Source organism: Pecten maximus, chromosome 10 (genome assembly GCF_902652985.1).
Source record: "Pecten maximus chromosome 10, xPecMax1.1, whole genome shotgun sequence".
Lineage (NCBI taxonomy): Eukaryota > Metazoa > Mollusca > Bivalvia > Pectinida > Pectinidae > Pecten > Pecten maximus.
This window is the reverse complement of record NC_047024.1, coordinates 39,624,322-39,649,625: the sequence shown is the minus strand read 5'-3', so window position 1 is coordinate 39,649,625 and position 25,304 is coordinate 39,624,322. Positions and strand designations below refer to the sequence as shown.

The window sequence follows — 25,304 nt, the reverse complement described above, 5'->3', positions numbered from 1 at the left end:
TAAAGGGAAGTAGCGCAGGTCCTCTTTCCGGAGCAGTTACTGTTTGTGTAATTTCCCTCGAATCCTGCAGTCTTTCACATGTTTTTCACATTACCATTCAGTTTATTTACGACAATTGGTTACGTTAATTCCTTGGTATCAAATAATCCAATGTCAGTAGCTACAGTGTCACTATCTTCCAGTTCATACTCATACTTGGTCGGTAAACACATCGACATCAATGATCAGTTCATGATCCGCCATGGTTGACAGTCTCACTAGAAATGAATGGACTACTGTGACAGAATGAAACGTGTCAGAAATTGGCGGGAAACATATCACAGTGACAGGTTTTGATCAATTTTATAGCTCCACCCCTAGGCACGTGGGTGACAAAACCTCGACTGTCATTGGATAAAACAGATACAAAATGGGTACTCGTGACGTATCGCATATATCACACTCGTGCTACGCACTCGTGTGATATATCCGATACATCACTCGTACCCATTATGTATCTATTACGTAACACAAATACATTGCGATCAAGGTATTCATATCATCTATTCTAACACGATTCGTTTGCAACGCTTGTTTTGATTGGTTGCGATAGAACCATGATCTATATCGTGTTAAGCCACGCCCCGTTTCTAATCAAAACAATATGGCGTCAAGTTCTACTCGTAGCGAAATTCAACACTCTGCACAATTTATGATTGATGACCCGTGATATTGGAATCGAAAGTGAAGAAATCGAATAGAATGAATCAACCTAATAAATTTAACAAAAATCGTTCACATCATTCTTGCCGTCATTTATTGATTGAAACGTTCATTTCGTCCGTGTGTAAGCATCTAAGGTCAAGTAAAATCCGAAATGAAATGGAATAAGTGCCCACAACTTCACATAACGGTTGAGCCTGTAGAAACACATCAACCCTGACTTTGTTAAAATGTAGAGTCTACATGTCGTTAAGCATACTGCGTAAATCCAAATATGTCTTTAAATCTTCGGAAACAGAACTTTCACAACAATCCAAATATCCCGCTTCGTTAACATACAGACCGAGCTCTCGCCAGTATGGGCGTGGCCAATTGACCGACTTTGATAGCTTCTCTCTGATTGGTCAATCCGCCACAGTATGACACGTCACTAACGGAGGTCACAGAGTACTTAACAGCGTACCTGTAGCGATGTAAAACAATGTTTCTAAATATATGCGATAGTAAACGTGTTAGAATGGGGATAGTACGTTGTTTTTCGTGGCTATACTGGCGATTAGAACATGAAATTTGGTTTAAACTCTCGACCTATCGGTCTCGAGTTCAAACCAAATTCCATGTTCTAAACGCCAGTATAGCCACTCAAAACAACTTACTATCCCCTAAATAGACGACTTCCACAATGATCATTTCAGGGTATCGGGCCGACCATCACTGCGCCATTGAAACGTTCTTTTTAAGAACGCCGATGTCGCGCAGCGGTGTAAGCTGCGGGTATTTCTGGCTAGGCCATTGAGTGCCGTAAACCGTGAGTTCAAGGCCTGGTCAGGGCACGAGTCAAAAAGTTGTCTTCCTTCGTCATTTGTGTTGCTAAGTTATATACTGTATAGGTATAAATGGACATTGGCTTTCGGGATGTAAACACAAATACACACACTTGATTTGATTACAAACCTATAGTTATAGCTAAGTATATATATATATATATATATACGCATTAATATTTAAGTTCGTGATTTGTTACGAACATAAAACACGATAATACGGGAAACTTAACGTGAACACTTAGAACATAGATCCTGTTAATTCCGGAATGGTTTCCGAGAGCGAATAAGTTGTTACCTGATGTTTAATAAGATTGCAGAGGGTGTAACCATTTTATTTGTCGTATACAATCATTAAGATCCTGTTTGAGTCACACAGTTATTCGTTATATAAATTATGTAATTTTCCTCATAAGACAGTTCATTTAGCTTTCCTCTCTGGATACCAACACAGATTCATTGTCAAAATGTTCCATCCTATTTTCGCCTTGGTCCTTGTCTTCTCATTTTTCACCATATCAAGCGGACAACCTCTGCCATCTGGTCGCCAAGCGACGGTTGAAGACGCCCGGATGGAACAGAGAATACTTGCAAATATCAGGTATAATAGTAATCATTTTGTTTGAAAAGAAATTTTAAAGCGTTTGTTTGGTCATACAATTATACAACTGTGATTTTGTAGATACATACGAACAGAGATACCCCCACATCAAATATGGTCTTATCTAATTGGATTATATTTGTAATGCTTGGTTTATTTTGTTTAACGTCCTGGGGTCATTTATGGTTTTGGAGGTGGAGGAAAGCTGGAGTACCACGAGAAAAACTACCGACCTACGGCCAGTACCAGGCAACTGTCCCAAGTTGGTTTCGAACTTTGAACCAAGAAGTGGAGTTAGTGAGAAAATGTCTGAGCACTTGTTAACCATTCGACCACCGCGGCCACTTACATAACAACAATATTTTTAATATAAATTGTATAGCATCTCACTTTCATACTTTTTTTCTCCGTTTAGGCCACTTCTAATACAACTTAGTTCGTGTGAAGCTTCCGCTGAGAAGTTGCACAAAGCTGACAAGACATCCGGCGTCCTCTCGGCGACAATTCAAAACCTGACCAAACGTATCGAGGCGATTGAGAAATCGATTACGTCACTATGTAGGGGTGACTACTTAGTATCGTTCGGTGATTATATTTATTTTTAGTTTTAACTCATATTGTCCAAAACATTGATATTATCCTCTGATTTTTAGAAATGCCATTAGATTTAATCGAATTCATTTCCCTCCATTTAGAATATTAGAAAGGAAACATTCTCTCTTTACATACCATTAAGTCAGAATAATTTCTCTCCTGCCGTTACATTAAAAAGGAATTGTTTCTCTCCTTACATATAATTAAAAAGAAATCATTTCTCTCCTGACGTTACATTAAAAAGGAATCATTTTTCTCCTTTCATATAACTAAAAAAGGAATAATTTCTCTCCTGACATTACATTAAATCGGAATCATTTTTCTCCTGACATTACATTAAATAGGAGTCATTCCTCTCCTAACATACATCAAATAGGAATTATTTCCTGACATTTCATTAAAAAGGTATCATTTCCATTATTTCATCACATTAAATCAGAATTATTTTTTCCTAACCCTACATTAAATAGGAAACATTTCCCTTTTAACAATATCAATACCTTTGTTTTGGAACAAAAAACAAAACAAAAACAAACAAATAACAGTAATAATGATAATAAAATTAAATAAAATGATTGAGATCTAATTATCTCCTTCGTAGATTACTTGTTTTTGTACTTGATGCCATTAATGTTAAATTGATGAACATATGTAACCAGTTATTAACTGAAAACGATTAGGTTACTAACACTGTAAGGTGTGGTCAAAATAATTTGCTTTTGAAGCCAATCGGGTGTGGAACAGTCTCCCAAATGACTTTCGAAGAGTAGAAAACTTCAGGGTATTCAGGAGACTGGTCCACTCCTGGGATGGTCCCATCTGTTTGTGCAATATCTGCAAATCCTGAGTCTTCTGGTTGTTCGCTCTGGCCATGTCTATAGACATTTTATGTTGTTTCTTTTAACATTTTTACTTTTTACTTTCTGCATGTAACCTCATTTCAGAAAAACTTTCTATTTGTTATTCATTTAAGCATATAATTATTTATCTATTAGGCCAGGGCAGGGAGTACGGTAGCTATATGGGATTCCCAGTTACCTACACTCTGAACTATCAATTATCTTTTAATATAAAGTGTATAGAGGCCAGTGAGTTTGGTAGGAAGGGAATTCCCAATCACCCGCTCTCTGTGCTATTAATTTCAAAATCTAAATTTACAATTAGAAATTAACTGTTTTAAAATCTTTCATGATAATTTTGAATGCCTTTTATTTTGAAAAAAATGATATCACTTTATTGCTCTTAGTTATACTGTATAAACTCTAGTATGAAATAACAATAAATCATGTAATTTATGAGGAACTTTATTATACTGTTTATTTACCAGTGATATCTCTTAATTAATGTTTAAATTTTGTGTCTAATTTTGTTATCATACCTATGTTTGTCGCAATAATAGCTCGCATGAGCTAATGTTCGACGTTAAATAAAGTTTCTTGTATCTTGTATCCCACGTATTGGAAAGTTTAAGCATAAAACAGACTTCTGAATAGTCACAAACTATATGTAATAGAAAAGAGCGTGTAATATAAATAGTATGTAATGATATAATATAGAATTATGTAATATAATGATGAAGATCTTTGAAATATAACGATGTAGGGCGTGTGTAATAAGATAATGATGGTCTATGTAATATAATGTAGATGGTATTAAACTAGCGAAGTCCTAATGAAATGAAATATTTTAGTGAATAATCTTATAGGAACCAGGGAACCAAATGATTTCCCATAAGACGGTAATGTTAACGTTTACCACTGTCCTGCTTAAATATGGTTTTCAACACAGGTCCACTAGCCATAATTTTGAAGAATGTCATCTCGGAAACCTGTAAATAGAATGTTTAAAAATTCTACCAATTTGAACTTTTTTTCATATGGGGGCCACTTTATTGTTTTGAATTCAGCACCAAAAATGCACCTACATTTACAATAAAATACGCAATCAACTCCCCCTGACAAAAACAGACTAGAAAAAACTTTATTTCTACATATTTTACATTGACATTTATTGCCCAGCCCACACATAAAACTTTGGAAACTTCTCTCACCTGAATATCTAATCAGTGGGCCCTGATGCATTCACCTTCTTACTAAATCTACTGCCAAAACGGGGAAAACCCACAATAGATTTTTTGATTAGGTTCTGTGGTCCCTAAATAACATTACCAAATAGTTTATATATGGAAGATCGAGATGTGATCAGCATAACTATTTTTTCATATATCTAATGATCGCGGGTTTTCTTTCAGGAAATCTTGAATCGAACGCCAGTGTCCATGTGTTTGAGGATCAGTGCTCCAATTTTTTGATGACCTACACAAACAGGACAGACGCTCAGGTAACTACCGTATCTAAAGCATGTACATGTATATTACTTCTGACAGACATATTCAAACCGTTATATATTTCATATTATATGAACTATCTGGTGTACGCAGGCCTTGAATGCTTTGCGAAATATAGATTCGTAAATGAAAAAGTAAAAACTTAAAACTAAAGACTTCATTAATTAAATGGCAATCGCCTTTTTTAAAACAAAACCTATTACATGTATATTTTGAAAGAGTTTTGTACATTATTCTCATTCCCGGACCCCCCCCCCCCCCCCCCCCCCCCCCCCCCCCCCCCCTATAATTTCGCACGCCCCCCTTATTGAAAATCCTGTGTCCGCCCCCGATTGTTGACACTAAGCGGCAAAATGATATCAAGTTTATTAAGATCGAAATCAAGTAATAATGTTTCGAATTTGAATAAAAAGGGGTTTAAAATAAAATGAAACTCCTCCTCAATATTTCGATAATCATACAGTGATAGATCTATAGGCAAGTCCCGAGTCTTGTATGTAGTCATAAAATTTTGATTGAACTCGAAGAATTTCTGGCAAACTTTAAATCTAACATTGTGGGAAATGAAAATAAATTGACAGGTCTGAAGTATGATCTTCGTATTTGACGACGACATGATATTTGTAAAATGTGTAGAAATAAATGAACAGGTCTGAAGTAAGTAATGTTGGTGCACATGTATACGTTCCAGTAACCTGATGACAGTCTTATTCGTGATTCACTTTTCTTTTTGTTCGTCCAGATTTCAGTAAACTGACAAAAGTTAATCAATAAATAAGCATTTTGTTCTACCTTTGATCAATTATTTTCTTTAGCCATACAGTATTACATTTTACAGCATGTCAAAGGTATAAATGTAATACATAATGTGCCACATGTATCTATATACGCTGAATAAAACTGATAATTTCTAACTTTTGCGCTTTCAACAAAAATATTATAGAATCGATTTAAACAATATACATCATATGACCTTATTAATATTCCTTTACAAATGTAAACGTGTTCATGGGAGAAAAGTAAAATGTTCAACCTAAATTACTTCGCCGTACATTATACGTAAAACAACGTAAAACGTTTCTCTTGTTGTTTATAACTGGCATTTTAGTTTTCTGAATTTTATTCTGGTATTTTAACAACTGCGATGTAATTTTTTAAATTCAAACAATAGGCTTTCTGTCAATTTGCTGGGGCGAGCCTCATGACGGACTCAAGCCGGGAACTTTTGACGTTGATCATCAAGACTATTTCCGATCTATTCGGATGGTAAGTAATGATAATGGAGACGGATTCAAGTCAGGAATGTATCAACCTTTTACCATTTTGGAATGGTATGTGGTCATTTTGGAGACTGTAACCTAATATGGGTAAACCGTTCGGCACTTTTCGGTAGGGTATGTTGTAACTCAATAAAAGACGATGTGGTTACCCGAAATGTTATCACTTTATAAGCTGACAAAGTTTCCTCTCGATAGAGAAAGTACTATCCATCAAAATATATATAAAGCTTGAAAATTTGATTTAAGATTTTTTGACGACTATATTGACCAATGATTGATCAACTGACGTTTTCCCTCGAGTACCACGATTGCATTTTGATGAATCCTCGGTATGTTAGGGAAATGATAACGATAGATTTATCCTTTCCCGCACTTAAACATACATATGATGTTATTTATTCTGTTATGTAAATTATATTCATACTTCAGTTAGAATTATAGAATTCCCATAAAAGTTAATTTGTCGTTTTGTAAAGCTTAACCGAAGATAGGATTTATTGTGTCATTAATGTAACATTATGTTTTCCTGTTTTTAATTAGTAAACCTTAACAATATTTCATGTCACTTCGCACCCTGTTACGTCGATACCTTTGTCCAAACTTAAATATTAACTTAGGGGGGAATATTACCTGTGGGAAGTATTTAACATTGTGAATTCATGAGGTCGTTTAATTTTCCTAAAATCTTACGGCCAATCAGTACATAAATAATCATGTTACACATAACATAATAAGCAATTACAGTACGTATAGAGCACTGTACTAATTTTCCAAGATTAATTTGCAATTATTTTACTCAATATAGAACTAGTTACTGCTGTGAGCATTCGATATCATATAATTATACACATATAGCTAGTGGTATATTTAGTTACATGTATACTATTGTGAAAATGAAAAAGAACCAGTATGCAATATCACATTGATGGACAGACGAACGAGCGGACGGAGGAACATATGACAATCAGATAAAGAGCGGTACAAGTGAAAACACCTACAGCCAAAATTGTTTATTAATATTGCAGTTACACAGTTCTACGTTTGCAAGCTTCTGGAATAAACTTTTATAACATTTTTGTTTTAATTTGAATTTTATAGTGTAATAACCTTCAAAACTGATGGACAGTGCCACAATATTTCTTTAATGTTTTTCTTCTTTTCTAATATCTTGATACCACCGATAGAAAAGTAGAAAGTTATATTCGTCTTCTTCATCTAATGAATTCCTATTTAAACAATATAGCTAGGAAAAAGAATACTTCTGACATACATGTAGACGTAAGATAGTTTTGCTACTCAAACTCATATTACATATATTTTGTAAGCGTATTTGTTGATTCGAAATATTAACAAAACTGATCAACTACTGAAATGTTTTCGCCATAAAACACTAAACATTGGTATTAAATGGATTAACTTAGATGATAATCGGCCGTCAGTTCAAAAGCTTATTTAGATTAAAAAACTGATTTTTTTATTCAATCTGATTTCAGATAACCTGATTATCGATGACAACCCTGAACGATGTGTCGCCAACTGGAGCGTATCAAATGTGTTCCATACAAAACAATTTTGAGAAAAGTGTGGTTTGTCTGCAACATATGAATGACCTCTGTTGTTTCAAATATCGGTTTCTCTGCAAATTAATAATAAAAAAAAAACCGCAACAAAAATGCAATGCATAATACAGATGAGTGATGTACACAGTATACAGCGGGGTACAGACACTTATAAGGCTTGAGAAGTGATATTTTGTAATATTCCGGATTTCCCCATAACATTGAATAGTATAGTTCTACAACATGATATGAAAACCGGATTTTGTTGTTTTTTGTTGATTTTTGTTGTTGCTTTTTTTTTAGATATTTATTTTTTATCTTTCTTTGGTAAAATGTAGAGGCAACTAATTGTGGTCTGAAGAAGGCTAGGGGTCACTCTATGAGGTGTTGACCTTCAGCAACAGGGTTAATCTTTACTGCCTAAAGGCCATGATCACGTTGGGGCTAGACGGGTGGTAGTTATAATGACAAAAGCTTTGAGGTTCTTGTACAATATACTCTCCATTTACTCTACAAACGTTTATGTGTATTGTTTATATCATTTATTATATTAACTTTAATAAACCCATGTTAACTTTAATAAACCTATGTTAGCTTTAATAAACCTATGTTAACTTTAATAAACTTGTGTTAACTTTAATAAACCGATGTTAACTTTAATAAACCTATGTTAACTTTAATAAACCTATGTTAACTTTACACGAAGTGTTGATTAGATTTTGAATTGTTTACTACTCCACATCCCACGGATTTGGATTGAAGCTGACTATAACTGACCCGGAGCGTAAGGAGGTATTTCAAACATCAAACATGCTCTTATTAGACACAATAAAGAACTCTAGACATGCCAAGAAGACTACTTTTAGAAGAAAAATCTCAGCTACTGAGTTTGGGGTAAAATATGCATATATCTGAAATAGGCCCCAAATTTACCAGTTTAACAATTTGTCGTAAAAATGTTCTTCTTACTATGATCAGAAGTCTTAAAAGTATGAAATAGGAGCATTTTTTTTTATTGATTTGAGTGTCTCTCTGTATGCCATATTTGTCTAATATTATTCACAGTCGCCATTTGCATTACAAGGTCTAAACAAAATAAGTACGTTTTGGTTTGGGTTATTTTGTTTAACGTCCTACTAACAGCCAGGGTCATTTAAGGATGTGCTTGGTCCACCCAGTGGTGGATGGCTATTGCAAATATTTATATATCTCTTCGTGTTTGAAATTCAATATTATTCTGCTATATAGATGACCCGTAATGCCAAATGATATGTAGCCATGCCGAACATATGGATTGACTGGGCTTATTGTCCTGAAAGAACACTGAACTGTGTGGTTGTTTATATGCTACGATGACGATTCTTGAACTGATGATAACGAACTCGGATGTCTCGGTATGATATCGACTCGCCACGTCATAGTTTGTTTAGGAAGCACCGGTCTCTGATGAAACATGCCTTCAGTGAATCGAGAAATTAATGGATGCGTTTTAGCCAGTTGACCTTCAATTATAATAAATGTCGATAACGCTAACCTTCCTGTATTCAATTTTGAATGTAGGTCAAGGTCATTCATTGAATAAACTTGTTAGCGCTTCACCCAAGCATCCTACCGACCCAATATCAACTCACTGGGCCTCTTGGTTATTGAGAAGATGTCGTTTAAAGATTTTAGCCTATTTGACCCCGTGACCTTGAATGTGGGTCAATGTCATTCATTTGAACAAACTTGGTAGCCCTTTACCCATGCACACTACAGCCCTAATATCTTCTGGTTTTTGAGAAGATGTCGTTTAAAGATTGATCAATGATTGCGCAATCAAAGAAATTATTTAAATGGCGTACCATCTGAACCGGAAATACTTAAGAAGTGCTGAAGGTACAAAAATCATCAGAATGCCATACTGCATCGATCAATATAAAAAAAAGAAGTAAAAAAAGAAAAAAAAAAGAAAAAGCTGAATTTGGTGACCTTTGACCCAATAGTGAACTCTTTGACCTTAAAACTTGTAGGGAAAAAATAGTCACAGACATTATCTACAAATTATATATTTTAGTAATTACGTGACCTCTGTAAAATGAATACTTTTTGAGTTATGGCCATTTAAACATTTTCAATACATGACGTCATGGCGGCCATATTGGATTTCGGACCGACCCCATGAAGACTTTGTCAGTACCATTGAATTTTGTCAAAGTTTGTGCTGAATCCCACTGGTGAAATTTGAGAAGAAACTTAAAATGTGAGTTGTCGGCATACCCAAAAGAACACAAGAAATGTTCAAAATGGCGTATCGCGTTAACGACAAATGCTACCGAAAAACTAAATACATCAAAATCATCAGACTGACATACTGCATCATTCTATGAAAAATGTTGAAAATTGATTTTTTTTCTGAAAATAGATAAACATTTGGTGAAAAGCCCTAATAATCATGATATATGTTTGATACTCAGATGCCTCTAGAATTGAACCGTGTTAAATTGAACTGTATGTTGTTTATAGCTGTTCGCGTACCATAGCATTTTACAAACAACGTTAGATGTTCAACGTTTCAAAAATATATTGAAATTAACACGAACAAACTGAGCAACAATAGACTTGTGTAATGGACATGCTTTGTACCCTGGTAGTGGAAAAGCTTTTATATATCAGACATGGTTTACACGTGCTTAAACGATGTCAGCCAGCTAGCAGGTGTTGACTGTCCATAATGTCCAGCAAATTTTATTCAAATGAAAACGTTTAAAAACAGTAATTTGTTAAAATTGCAAACCCACCAAACAAGAACTCGATTCTGGTCAAAGTATATGACATCGCAAATGAAAAGAGTGAAGTTTGCGTCCAAGTCAGTACACCTTGTCCAACTAGCCGATTAACGAAAATGTTGTTGTTTTTTTCCAGATGAACCCCTTCCTCTGTTTGTGTCCGTGTGGCTACATATTAGAAATGTTAACTCAAGTACACACACTTGATACATAAAAAGTACACTTTTGATAATACAGGGAAAATGCATCTCAAGACTTAAGCATATAGAGCTTATCACGGGAAAGCGCGAGGATGGTGACAGCATATGTTTTATAAGATAGTGTCGGGTTTACGAAGGGTGTGGACATTTATTTTTTCGTATCCAATCATTAAAATCCTGTTTGAGCCACACATTTATTTGTTATATAAATTATGAATTTTCCTTATAGGACAGTTCATTTAGCTTTCCTCTCTATATACGAACACAGATTTATTGTCAAAATGTTTAATCCAACTTTCCTCATAGTTCTTTTCTTTTCATTTTACACAATATCTAAAGGACAACCTCTGCCATCTGGTCGCCAAGCGACGGTTGAAGAAACCCGGATGGAACAGAGGATACTTGCGAATATCAGGTAATGATTAGTTTAAATTAACATGTAAAAAAAATTCTAAAGCATTTTGGTTTGCCATTAATACAGGTGTGATTTTGTATAAAAGCAAAGAGCTCACAAGTTCAATGCAGAATCGTTATTCTCCACAAAAATTATAGGGGTTTGAATGGTATTTTGTGAAATCGAAAACTTGTGTTGTACGAGGGCTGATTGATAAGTCGTGAGCAACGTATTGATGGAGGTACTCAAGGATGTTCTTTTTAAGTCCTACTATTCTCTGACTATATAGGACCGTGCACCCATTTGGTTTGTTTTTTGGTTTGTTCTTGTTTAACGTCCTATTAACAGCCAGGGTCATTTAAGGACGTGCCTGGTTTTGGAGGTGGAAGAAAGCCGGAGTACCCGGAGAAAAACCACCGGCCTACGGTCAGTACCTGGCAACTGCCCCACGTAGGTTTCGAACTCGCAACCCAGTGGTGGAGGGCTAGTGATAAAGTGTTGGGACACCTTAAACACTCGGTGCACCCGAGACCTGGTGTCATTTGGTTTGTTTATATCGACGAGGTAGTACTGTATAGTAAACAAGACAAGCGGCTTTTTAAAAATGGACAAAATCGGTTAGGGTTAGGGTGATAGGGTCTGTCATTGCCATGGCTGCCATTCACGATTGTGGTTTTAAAGTGATTGAGCACCCGCCTTACTCACCTTATCTCGCTCCATTAAACTTTCCTCTATTTCCAAACCTCAAAACTGCTATTTCAGGCACCCTAACATAGTCGATGACTTTCTGAACAGCCAAGAAAAGGAGTTATATAAAAGTGGCATTGAGGCCCTTAAACACCGCTGGCAAAAGTGTATAGATACTGAAGGGGATTATGTTGAAAAAGTAATATAATATGTCCGGCAAAATTCAAATCCTTAAATATGAGGCTCACAACTTATCAATCAGCCCTCGTATTTTCTTTTCAAGAACATTCATTTTAAAAAGATTTTGGAATATGAAACATTTGTTGTCGGGGTTTTAGACAGGAATGATGGACGTCCATTGTCTGTTTGGATTTCCATTTTTTTTTGTTATCAATTCAAAATATCCATCTTCATTACTGTATAATACCTTACTTTTAATATTTTGCGTGATTAGAGCAACTGTCATGCAGCTCAGTTCGTGCGAAACTCCTACTAAGAAATTACACAAAACTGACAGCAATTCTGACGCCCTCACGTCGACAATCCAAAACTTGACCAGACGTATTGAGGTCTTGGAGAAATCACTTCCTCCAAGCATCATGAAGCGGTTTGAGTGTCTCTCGTCCTTCGGTGATTATATTTATTATCCAATTAAAATAATAATAATAAAAAAAAAAAAACAAAAAAAAAAAACATAAATTAAAACATGTCTCTATCCGCGTTAATTACGAGGGAAATGGGAATATAAATACTGGGTATACTTCAAGATTGCTTTACTTTTTGTTTTTAATTACAAAACGTGCAATTGCTTTGTGTACTTATTGGACAGATACAGAAACCTTATTGGCGACTAAAGGTAACTTATTGGACGACTACAGGTAACTTATTGAACGACTACAGGTAACTTATTGGACGACAACAGGTAACTTATTGAACGACTACCGGTAACTTATTAGCCGACTACAGGTAACTTATTGGCCGACTACAGGTAACTTATTGAACAGCTACAGGTAACTTATTGGGCGACTACAGGTAACTTATTGGACGAATACAGGTAAATTATGGACAAATACAAGTAACTTATGGACGAATACAGGTACATGTAACTTATTGGACGAATACAGGTAACTTATGGACGGATATAGGTAACTTATTGGACGAATACAGGTAACTTATGGATGAATATAGGTAACTTATTGGACGAATACAGGTAACTTATTGGACGACTAAAGGTAACTTATTGGATGGCTACGGGTAACGTATTGGACGACTACATGTAACTGATTTGACGAATGCAGGTAACTTATAGACGAATACAGGTAACTTATAGACGAATACAGGTAACTTAAAGACGAATACAGGTAACTTATAGACGAATACAGGTTACTTATAGACGAATACAGGTAACTTATAGACGAATACAGGTAACTTATAGACGAATACAGGTGATGCCTATAAATTGTGTTAGATATAGTACGCCAATAACAATGTATGACATTAAGATGCTCAACGCTTTATTCCTCAGGTTGATAAAAAGTTGTTTTTTTTTAATTCAGAAAAAATTGAACTGAACCCAACAATTAATATGTTTGAGAAACGGTGCTACTACGTCGGGCTTCAATATTATTTGTCTTGGGAAAACGCTCAGGTAACCATTATATTTGATGCATGTAAAATGCATGTACCTTCAGAGACATTTTTTAACTAATAATTTTGATGATTTAAATATATATCAAATGGATGGCACGTCCAGGCCTAGCATATTTCTTAAATATGTAACATTCAATGTCTTTTCCCAAAAACATTTTATATATATAAAAAAAAAAAAAAAAAAATATGCCGGAAAATCAAACAGACGAGGAATTATCAGTATGCACGTTACAAATTTTATGTGGACCTATATATCTATGGCAAAACATCATAAGACTTTTCTAAATTAAGTAACAGTTTTCTAAATTAGAATTGTTTTTTTTAAGTTAGTGTACCTTTAATGGGATGCGTGGAATATTCATTTCATTTCAACAAATTTTATTGACAGATGGAAAAGTCAGTTGGATTGAATAACAGGCTAAAGCCTATATAAATTCTCTCCATAGGTCGAACAAGTTTAACAAGTCAATATTCATTATATGATACTTATGATATGTGATATGAAATTTTATAAACATATACACAAATGATAACAATATAAGGGGAGGTAACTCATTTGAATGAAATTATAACAAGATAACACAAATATTCTCATATTTCAGCATTCGTGCTATCACCATATGCTGGTGGAAGATCAGTTTAAACAATCTAAATTCATCTACAATCTAAACATGTGCATGTGAGAAATATAAAAATAAACAGTGCATGTCTCTTTCTTTTGTCTGTTACTGGTTTATTAAGTTTTCATAATTTTATACCGATGTTTTAACAACTAAATGTTTATAATTCAAACAAAAGTTTCAGTGTCAATTAGCTGGGGCGAACCTCTTGACGGACCCAAGCACAGAACTCATGGACGTTTTATTCGAGACCTTTCAATCAAATGGTAAGTGGTTATTAAGGAGACTGATATCCAATATGTAGCGATGTCTCCTTGGGGATTAAGGGTATGTTGTAGGTCACTACTCTGGAGAGGAACATCACTATCCATCAAAATGTTTTGTAGAATACATTTAGAATATCTGTAAATATATCAATGACTGTTAATGACATACAATTGAATAGATAATATATTTTATCATTATACATTTTCTTATTTTACACTATATTAAAAGTAGATAACAGAAATGCTATTTGAACCACATCCTCCATGGTAGGTCTAATTTCGAAACATAACAGGTGTCCAATAGTTCGTACGTAACCGTACAATAGTCATTTAGCCGTGCAATAGTCATTAAGCCGTGCAATAGTCATTAAGCCGTGCAAGAGTTCAAAATATAGCTGATGCTTAAAGTTAGGGAGATCAAACAAATTGTATAATAATCTAGCATATTCGATACGGGGTACTGAAAATCGACGCTGTTCTATTGAACGAGGTCAAATATACTGGACATTTGCATAGACACACATTTGTATAATAGATCATTATAATAAATAATAGATAATGATAATAGAACATGATAATCTATAATAGATAATGATAAAAGACAAAAATATAATGATAGCGGTAGTTTACTCCAAATCAGTTTTGTCACCATGTACGTGTAATGTATCCTAATACGCAAGGGGACATGATGACACACAAGAATTTTAGTCATTTTTGTTCTGAAACGGACTTTAATTAACCCTATTAGTAGTACCTATGATTACAACACTACAAGTATCCCAAAGTTAAAATATCAACTGAGTGGCAAGACAAAATTGTATATACATGTTTTCAGATTTAACATTAACAGTGGATATTGACGTTGTATTGAAGGATCCAATTTAGATAGCTTGTCATCAAGGCAAAGACTTATTCTTAATTATGTTGAAAAAGTATGAAATCTGATTTCAGCATTTGATCTGGACAAGACTCTCAGGAGAGACGTAGTTAAATGTGTGTAATTATTGTCTTTTTTAGGTAATAAGATTTGGCTATACGGCAATAAGACGGAAGGTACTTTCAAGTGGATCACTAACGGGAAAGTTATCGATGATAATGATGCCAGATGGGCACCAGCTCTCCCTCGTCCTACTATCAATGATACATGTATTTATGTTTATCAGGATACGAAGAAATGGTATGATGGCCCCTGTAGTGAAATACATCATTTTGTCTGCGAATCATAGATTAGAAAAAACAGATTTATGTCATAAATTCGTTCACAGCATAGACCTTGCACAGATGCACATTTTTTATACATAAAATGCAGAATAGAATTAAAAGTTTGAGCCCCTGTGTGCATGTTAATGCTTATAACTAACAGAACATCTGTGATGTACAATAACTATTTGATAATTGTAGGGTTTCAAATATGTCACATGAGTTATAGTATTGGTACTGTCACCACGCAATTTGTAATAAAAATTTCAAAGTTATTTTTAACGGATATATTGTCTTTCAGATGGAAAGATAATCTTCACTTGGTACATGTTTCGACCTAATTATATTGTAAAAATATTTATTTATTACTTATAATGACATTTGAAAATTTATTACAATTTGCGTCGTGTTGCATGTGCACATCAACGAAATTTGTCATAAAAAATTCAAAGTTATTTAGGTCGAAACCAAGTGAAGATTATCTTTCCATCTGATGACAATTTATCCGGTAAAAAAGACTTTGAAATTTTTATTCCAAATTGCGTCGTTATTACAAATTGCGTGGTGACATGGGTACTTTATTTATATATTTTTCTTAGTAAAATAAACTAACCTTTGAGCACTGTGGCCCTAAAGCTCACAGGATTATACAGGACATCCGTGCAGGGTCTATGGCCGTTGTGGGTTGCACTCACCTTAGTAGGGACCAGGTGAGGTTTTCCACGTGCACAGGTCATGCGGGTTAAAGTGATACTCCTAACCAGTACCTTGCGCTCACCTCTTTTACGTCAACAAAGCAACTTTATTGTCCCAAATGTCGTTGTAAACACATAAGATTTTATCATCTTGGGGACAATAGCTTTATATCGGAAAAAAGTCTCAAAGTTTGGGTGCCTTTTAAAACAATGTGTATTCAGTATCATAGATAAAAATAGGCTAGGTTAGGAGTTTGTAGTATGCGTGTGAAATGTGTATTTTTGTGCCATTGTTTTTGTTAATTATGATGTTTTTTAATAAAATCATCAGTCATTGCCTATGTCGCTGTGAAATACAGTTGGTTTTGGTTTTGTTTATCTTATTGGATAATGTAGAAAAAAACAAGCTCAGTCTGCCCGAACAAATGCAGATGATTTACAAAGAAAATTTCGTGAAGACATGGTTTCACACTAATACGCATATTACAGAACCATTACGTTAAAGAATAGAAGACACCACGACAACATTGATTGACAGCTCTCTCGTCTCCCACACAAACACTAACACTGGAACAGGTACACGAGCCGGTTATCCATATGTGACGGCTAAATATAGATCGCCCCACATCAGTGTTCCTCTGTGGATATGCCAAAATTGCTATAGCAACTATCATGTCTGAGCTCTTGGAAAGCAGATTCACATGTGTCATTCCACTCATAATCATGGCCGGATTCCATCAGCTTTTAGAGAGGCCGAGCAATGGTCAAGATGTTTTTAAGGAAGCGCCGATAATAAGAGCTCCTCTTTATAATAGCCCTAACACCTAACCGCGGAAACCTTTCCCGGATCTGTTCCAATCCCCTGACCAGAAATCGGGAAACCCGAGAAGTGAACTTTGAGCCGAAAAAGATGACACTTGTTAGGACATACGTCGAGCCTGCGGACCGCACATGATCCAAGACTTGCGTGAGATGACCTTATTCTTGTCCAAATGTATATGCAAATACATTGTACTACCACATCATCCAAGTACACCAGACAAAGCTTCCACTTTAAGTCTGTTATCCGCCCCATCAGACGCTCAAATGTGGCAGGGGCGTTGCAGAGACCGAAGGAAATGGCCTTAAATTACCAAAACGCACCATAACCAGTTACAAAGACGGGCGGTCGGTTCTTCTCAGCAACATTCACCTGCCGGTAACCACTTTTCAGATCCTTTGTCTTTTACTGTGATATCATTCAATTCGCGATAGTCAATGCAAAAGCGTCTTGAATTATCCTTATGAACTGATATTAATTGACAAAGTGCCGATTAATTGACTACTTTTTAAATAATTTTGATGATGTTTGTCATTTTCGTAAGAATGTGAAGCACTTTTCGTTGTTCTCTTACAAATACCTTCACGCTGTTTTATAAGTATTGATTTTGGGGTAGTCGGGTGCTCTAGGACGATTTATAGAGCAAGTGTTAATTAATGTTCATGCTTCAATATTGGAACTCTTCAGCGTTTTAATATCGGAATCGGCATACAGAAACGAACAAACAATGAATCGTTATTAATTCAATTAATTTTTTACAGATGATTTCCAAAGACATAAGGTATAGTAGGAAGTTTTCGGTTGTACATGCAAGTTTGTAGATCAACACTGTGGTAAAACCACCGTCCTCGTCATTGCCATGACAGCCGATCCAAGCTACCATCACGAAGTAACGGACAAAGTCAAAAAATTGAAGTCTTATACGCAACATGCCGCTTTTTCCGTAAAACTACATTCACATCTCATATTGATTGAGGCTATTTTACCATACAAGGTCAATTGAAATATAAGAAAACTAACGAAAAACACCTTCGTGTCAGGCAGTGCAGACATAACGCGGGATCTGTAAACAATGTGACGTCATCGGAATGTATAAGTTGCAACAATGCATATTTTGCATGCATATATACTGATTGAATGGATTTTTTTTTTCATTTTCATGGCGGCTGTGAACAGCAGTCGCTATCTACATATTCCGTGGTGCGCGTTAGCGCACCTCGGAAGATATGTAGATAACTACATGTACTGTTATTCATAGCCACCATTATGAAATGAAATCAATCCATTTAATTCATATATTTACATTAGGGTGATTTAGAATAAAAACATAAAGAACAGATCCATTTTAAAATGTTTAACTTTTAATACCTATAAACGAAAAGATGTTAAATTAATGGAACAGCCGGTGATCACACCAATGCACAATCGTTTACATTGTCCTTCCGTTCCGCAGTTTCCAGTCGTTTATTTATTTATTTTTTTTTTGTTTTTCTTGATATTCAAAACAAAAAGACATGAAATAACATAGAATAAAATATTTTTTGTTAAATTAGATTTATTTTATGTAAATAGAGGACAAAGAAAACATAATTTACGGAAATGAAACGGGGACTATTTTTCAAGCGTATATAATATTTTTCTGATGTAATGTGTGGAGAATCGGCACGTGAAACGATATTTTCATGATGTTTTCATGGTCAAATGTTTGTTGTTTTCACTTGGTATGTTCATATAAAGAATCAACACTCAGAATGTAAATACACACTAATGAGCAACAGAATGGGACGCAACAATAAACCAAATGCGTAGGCTTCATAACATTCTTGGATAGAAAAAAACATGGCTATGATCGATAAAACGTACCGTTGGTTCGATAAATCAAGGTTTGGCTTTGTTAATATTGGTCTACGGGTTTACAACTGACAAGAACTTCACTTCTAACGGGAATGGTAACCGTCCAATCACTATCACTAATGTTAGGTAAAATACCACTAAAGTTAGGTAAACTACCACTGATGAAAGATATATTAGCACTGATGATAGATAAACCTCCACTGATAACAGGTAAACTACTACTGATGATAGGTAAACTACCACTGATGATAGGTAAACTACCACTAATGATAGGTAAACTACCACTAAGGTTAGGTAAACTACTACTAAGGTTAGGTAAACTACTACTGATGATAGGTAAACTACCACTAAGGTTAGGTAAACTACCACTGATAATAGGTAAACTACCACTGATGATAGATAAACGATCACTGATGATAGATAAACTATCACTGATGATAGATAAACTACCATTAATGGTAGGTAAACTATCACTGGTGATATGTAAACTACCACTGATGATAGGTAAACTACCACTGATGATAGGTAAACTACCACTGATAACAGGTAAACTATCACTGATGATAGGTAAACTACCACTGATGATAGGTAAACTACCACTGATGATAGGTAAACTACCATTGATGATAGGTTAATTATTACTGATGATAGGTAAACTACCACTAATTTTAGGTAAACTGCCACTGATGATAGGTAAACTACCACTTATGATAGGTAAACTACCACTTATGATAGGTAAACTTCCACTGATGATAGGTAAACTATCACTGATGATAGGTAAACTACTACTGATGATAGGTAAACTACCACTGGTGATATGTAAACTACCACTGATGATAGGTAAACTACCATTGATGATAGGTAAACTACCACTAATGATATGTAAACTACCACCGATGATAGGTAAACTACCATTGATGATAGGTAAACTATCACTGATGATAGGTAAACTACCACTGATGATAGGTAAACTACCACTGATGATAGATAAACTACCACTGATGATAGATAAACTACCACTGATGAAAGGTAATCTACCACTGATGATAGGTGAACTACCACTGATGATAGGTAAACTACCACTGATGATAGATAAACTGTCACTGATGATAGGTAAACTACCACTGATAATAGGTACACTACCAATTATAATAGGCAAACTATCACTGATTATAGAAAAATTACCGCTAAAGTTAGGTAAACTACCACTCAGGTTAGGTAAACTACCACTAAAGTTAGGTAAACTACCACAGATAATAGGTAAACTACCACTGATGATATGTAAACTACCACTAATGGTAGGTAAACTACCACTGATGATAGGTAAACTACCACTTATGATAGGCAATCTACCACTGATGATAGATAAACTTCCACTGATGATATGTAACCTACCACTGATGATATGTAACCTACCACTGATGATAGGTAAACTACTATTGATGATAGGTAAACTACTACTGATGATAGGTAAACTATCACTGATGATAGGTTATCTACCACTGATGATAGGTTAACTACCACTGATGATAGGTAAACTACCACTGATGATATGTAAACTACCACCGATAATAGGTAAACTGTCACTGATGATAGGTAATCTACCACTGATGATAGGTTAACTACTACGGATAGGTAAACTTACACTGATGAAAGGTAAACTACCACCGATAATAGGTAAACTATCACTGATGATAGGTAATCTACCACTGATGATAGGTTAACTACTACGGATAGGTAAACTTCCACTGATGAAAGGTAAACTACCACTGATGATAGGTAAACTACCACTGGTGAATAGGTTAACTATCACTGATGATAGGTTAACTATCACTGATGATAGGTAAACTATCACTGATGATAGGTAAACAACAACAGATGATAGGTAAACTACAACTAATGATGTGTAAACTACCATTAAGGTTAGGTAAACTAACACTGATGATAGGTAAACTACCACTGATGATAGGTAAACTACCACTGGTGAATAGGTTAACTATCACTGATGATAGGTTAACTATCACTGATGATAGGTAAACAACCACAGATGATAGATAAACTTCCACTGATGACAGGTAAACTACAACTAATGATGTGTAAACTACCATTAAGGTTAGGTAAACTACCACTGATGATAGGTAAACTACCACTGATGATAGATAAACTATCACTGATGATAGATAAACTTCCACTGATGACAGGTAAACTAACACGGATGATAGGTCAACTAACACTGACGATATGTTAATTACAACTAATGATAGGTAAACTACCACTAAGGTTAGGTTAACTACCACTAAGGTTAGGTAAACTACCCGAGATGATGAGTAAACTACCACTGATGATAGGTAACCTACCACTAAGGTTAGGTAAACTACCACTAAGGTTAGGTAAACTACCAATGGCGATAGGTAAACTAAAACTAATGATAAGTAAACTACCACTGATGATAGGTAAACTACCACTTAGGTTAGGTAAACTACCACTGATGATAGGTTAACTACCACTTATGATAGGTAAACTACCACTGATGATAGGTTAACTACCACTGATTATAGGTAAACAACCACTGATGATAGATAAACTACCACTGATGAAAGGTAAACTACAACTAATGATAGGTAAACTACTACTGATGATAGGTAAACTACCACTGATGATGGGAAAACTACCACTGATGATAGATAAACTGTCACTGATGATAGGTAAACTCCCACTGATGATAGGTAAACTACCACTGATGATAGGTAAACTACCACTGATGATAGGTAATCTACCACTGATGATAGGTAAACTACCACCGATGAAAAATTGACGCTAATGATAGGTCAACTAACACTGACGATATGTTAATTACAACTAATGATAGGTAAACTACCACTAAGGTTAGGTAAACTACCACTAAGGTTAGGTAAACTACCCGAGATGATGAGTAAACTACCACTGATGATAGGTAACCTACCACTAAGGTTAGGTAAACTACCACAAAGGTTAGGTAAACTACCAATGGCGATAGGTAAACTAAAACTAATGATAAGTAAACTACCACTGATGATAGGTAAACTACCACTTAGGTTAGGTAAACTACCACTGATGATAGGTTAACTACCACTGATTATAGGTAAACAACCACTGATGATAGATAAACTACCACTGATGAAAGGTAAACTACAACTAATGATAGGTAAACTACTACTGATGATAGGTAAACTACCACTGATGATGGGAAAACTACCACTGATGATAGATAAACTGTCACTGATGATAGGTAAACTCCCACTGATGATAGGTACACTACCACTGATGATATGTAAACTACCACTGATGATAGGTAATCTACCACTGATGATAGGTAAACTACCACCGATGAAAAATTGACGCTAATGATAGATAAACTACCACTGATGATAGGTAAACTACCGCTGATGATGGGTAAACTACCACTAAGGTTAGGTTAACTCCCACTGATGATAGGTACACTACCACTGATGATAGGTCAACTAACACTGACGATATGTTAATTACAACTAATGATAGGTAAACTACCACTAAGGTTAGGTAAACTACCACTAATGGTAGGTAAACTACCCGAGATGATGAGTAAACTACCACTGATGATAGGTAACCTACCACTAAGGTTAGGTAAACTACCACTAAGGTTAGGTAAACTACCAATGACGATAGGTTAACTACCACTGATGATAGGTAATCTACCACTGATGATAGGTAAACTACCACTGATGATAGGTAAACAACCACTGATGATAGATAAACTACCACTGATGAAAGGTAAACTACAACTGATGATAGATAAACTACCACTGATGATAGGTAAACAACCATTAAGGTTAGGTAAACTACTGCTGAGGTTAGGTAAACTACCACTGATGATAGGTAAACTACCACCGATGAAAAATTGACGCTAATGATAGGTCAACTAACACTGACGATATGTTAATTACAACTAATGATAGGTAAACTACCACTAAGGTTAGGTAAACTACCACTAAGGTTAGGTAAACTACCCGAGATGATGAGTAAACTACCACTGATGATAGGTAACCTACCACTAAGGTTAGGTAAACTACCACAAAGGTTAGGTAAACTACCAATGGCGATAGGTAAACTAAAACTAATGATAAGTAAACTACCACTGATGATAGGTAAACTACCACTTAGGTTAGGTAAACTACCACTGAGGATAGGTTAACTACCACTGATTATAGGTAAACAACCACTGATGATAGATAAACTACCACTGATGAAAGGTAAACTACAACTAATGATAGGTAAACTACTACTGATGATAGGTAAACTACCACTGATGATGGGAAAACTACCACTGATGATAGATAAACTGTCACTGATGATAGGTAAACTCCCACTGATGATAGGTACACTACCACTGATGATATGTAAACTACCACTGATGATAGGTAATCTACCACTGATGATAGGTAAACTACCACCGATGAAAAATTGACGCTAATGATAGATAAACTACCACTGATGATAGGTAAACTACCGCTGATGATGGGTAAACTACCACTAAGGTTAGGTTAACTCCCACTGATGATAGGTACACTACCACTGATGATAGGTCAACTAACACTGACGATATGTTAATTACAACTAATGATAGGTAAACTACCACTAAGGTTAGGTAAACTACCACTAATGGTAGGTAAACTACCCGAGATGATGAGTAAACTACCACTGATGATAGGTAACCTACCACTAAGGTTAGGTAAACTACCACTAAGGTTAGGTAAACTACCAATGACGATAGGTTAACTACCACTGATGATAGGTAATCTACCACTGATGATAGGTAAACTACCACTGATGATAGGTAAACAACCACTGATGATAGATAAACTACCACTGATGAAAGGTAAACTACAACTGATGATAGATAAACTACCACTGATGATAGGTAAACTACCACTGATGATAGGTAAACAACCATTAAGGTTAGGTAAACTACTGCTGAGGTTAGGTAAACTACCACTGATGATAGGTAAACTACCAGTAATGATAAATTAACTACCACCGATGATAGGTAAACTACCACTGATGATAGGTAATCTACCACTGATGATAGGTAAACTACCACTGATGAAAAATTGACGCTAATGATAGATAAACTACCACTGATGATAGGTAAACTACCGCTGATGATGGGTAAACTACCACTAAGGTTAGGTTAACTCCCACTGATGAAAGATAAACTATCACTGATGATAGGTTAACTACCACAGATGATAGGTTAACTACCACTAAGGTTAGATAAATTACCGCTAAGGTTAGATAAACTACCACTGATGAAAGATAAACTACCACTGATGATAGGTAAACTACTACTGATGATAGGTAAACTACCACTGATGATAGGTTAACTACCACTAAGGTTAGATAAACTACCACTAAGGTTAGATAAACTACCACTAAGGTTAGATAAACTACCACTGATGATAGGTAAACTACTACTGATGATAGGTAAACTACCACTGATGATAGGTAAACTACCACTGATGAAAGGTAAACTACAACTGATGATAGGTAAACTACTACTGATGATAGGTTAACTACCACTGATGATAGGTAAGCTACCACTGATGCTAGGTTAACTACCACTGATGATAGGTAAACTACGACTGACGATAGGTAAACTACCACTGATGATAGGTAAACTACCACTGATGATAGGTAAACTACTACTGATGATAGGTAAACTACCACTGATTATAGTAAGTGATGGACAATAGTACAAGCAGGGAGTTTTAGAAAATTGTTATATATATATGCTCTCTCTCAAACACACACACACACCCTTGCACACACGTTCCCTTAGAACAGAAACAGAAACTCCATACTAACGGTAGCATACTTGCATATATACGTTTCTTTACTATTGGTTCTGTGGACGAAGAGTCTTCAAATATATAATGAATTCATCAATAGAATATATCAATAACACAAATTATCGTGTTTTAAATTTGATCAATGTTGTATCTGGTTCTGCTAAGTAAGATACAGCTAAGGGTTGAACGAAGGATTTCGTGTTATTTGTCACAAAATATCAAGACTTTAAAATTTACTCATTTAAACCAAGAAATCCTTTCCCGTTTTTAATAAGATGACAAATTTATGGTAATCCAGGAAATTCAGCCTTAGGAGTCACCGCATGATTCAATCCTTTTAGGAAGGAATTAGTATAAGCTTTTGGCTTGGTTTCCAATC

At 35.2% G+C, this 25,304-nt stretch overlaps 2 protein-coding genes across 3 annotated transcripts; both read left to right on the top strand.

The window, feature by feature from the left end:
• Window positions 1–1,923: 1,923 nt before the first annotated feature.
• LOC117335855 lies at window positions 1,924–8,021 on the top strand. Of its 2 annotated transcripts, none has more exons than XM_033896101.1 (5): window positions 1,924–2,127; window positions 2,543–2,691; window positions 4,973–5,061; window positions 6,240–6,334; window positions 7,842–8,021. In XM_033896101.1, coding segments are annotated over exons 1-5 (468 nt in total). In that variant the 5' UTR covers window positions 1,924–1,993; the 3' UTR covers window positions 7,843–8,021. The 2 variants fall into 2 exon arrangements, with proteins under 2 accessions (XP_033751992.1, XP_033751991.1); XM_033896100.1 differs by having other exon boundaries at window positions 2,543–2,712.
• A 3,093-nt stretch (window positions 8,022–11,114) lies between these two features.
• LOC117335854 (brevican core protein-like) lies at window positions 11,115–16,745 on the top strand. Its single transcript, XM_033896099.1, has 5 exons — window positions 11,115–11,290; window positions 12,411–12,586; window positions 13,513–13,604; window positions 14,405–14,492; window positions 15,510–16,745. Exons 1-5 carry the CDS (start codon window positions 11,157–11,159, stop codon window positions 15,716–15,718), a joined length of 699 nt encoding a protein of 232 aa, XP_033751990.1. The 5' UTR covers window positions 11,115–11,156; the 3' UTR covers window positions 15,719–16,745.
• The last annotated feature ends 8,559 nt before the right edge of the window (window positions 16,746–25,304 follow it).

Bases quoted from the DNA above. Each gene is read 5' to 3' on its own strand.
- LOC117335855 (XM_033896100.1), top strand. From the start codon at position 1,994: ATGTTCCATCCTATTTTCGCCTTGGTCCTTGTCTTCTCATTTTTCACC. The intron at 2,713-4,972 runs GTGATTATATTT...GTTTTCTTTCAG, and splicing joins TGACTACTTAGTATCGTTCG to GAAATCTTGAATCGAACGCC. The intron at 5,062-6,239 runs GTAACTACCGTA...TTCAAACAATAG, and splicing joins CAAACAGGACAGACGCTCAG to GCTTTCTGTCAATTTGCTGG.
- LOC117335854 (XM_033896099.1), top strand. From the start codon at position 11,157: ATGTTTAATCCAACTTTCCTCATAGTTCTTTTCTTTTCATTTTACACA. The intron at 13,605-14,404 runs GTAACCATTATA...TTCAAACAAAAG, and splicing joins TGTCTTGGGAAAACGCTCAG to TTTCAGTGTCAATTAGCTGG. The intron at 14,493-15,509 runs GTAAGTGGTTAT...TGTCTTTTTTAG, and splicing joins CGAGACCTTTCAATCAAATG to GTAATAAGATTTGGCTATAC.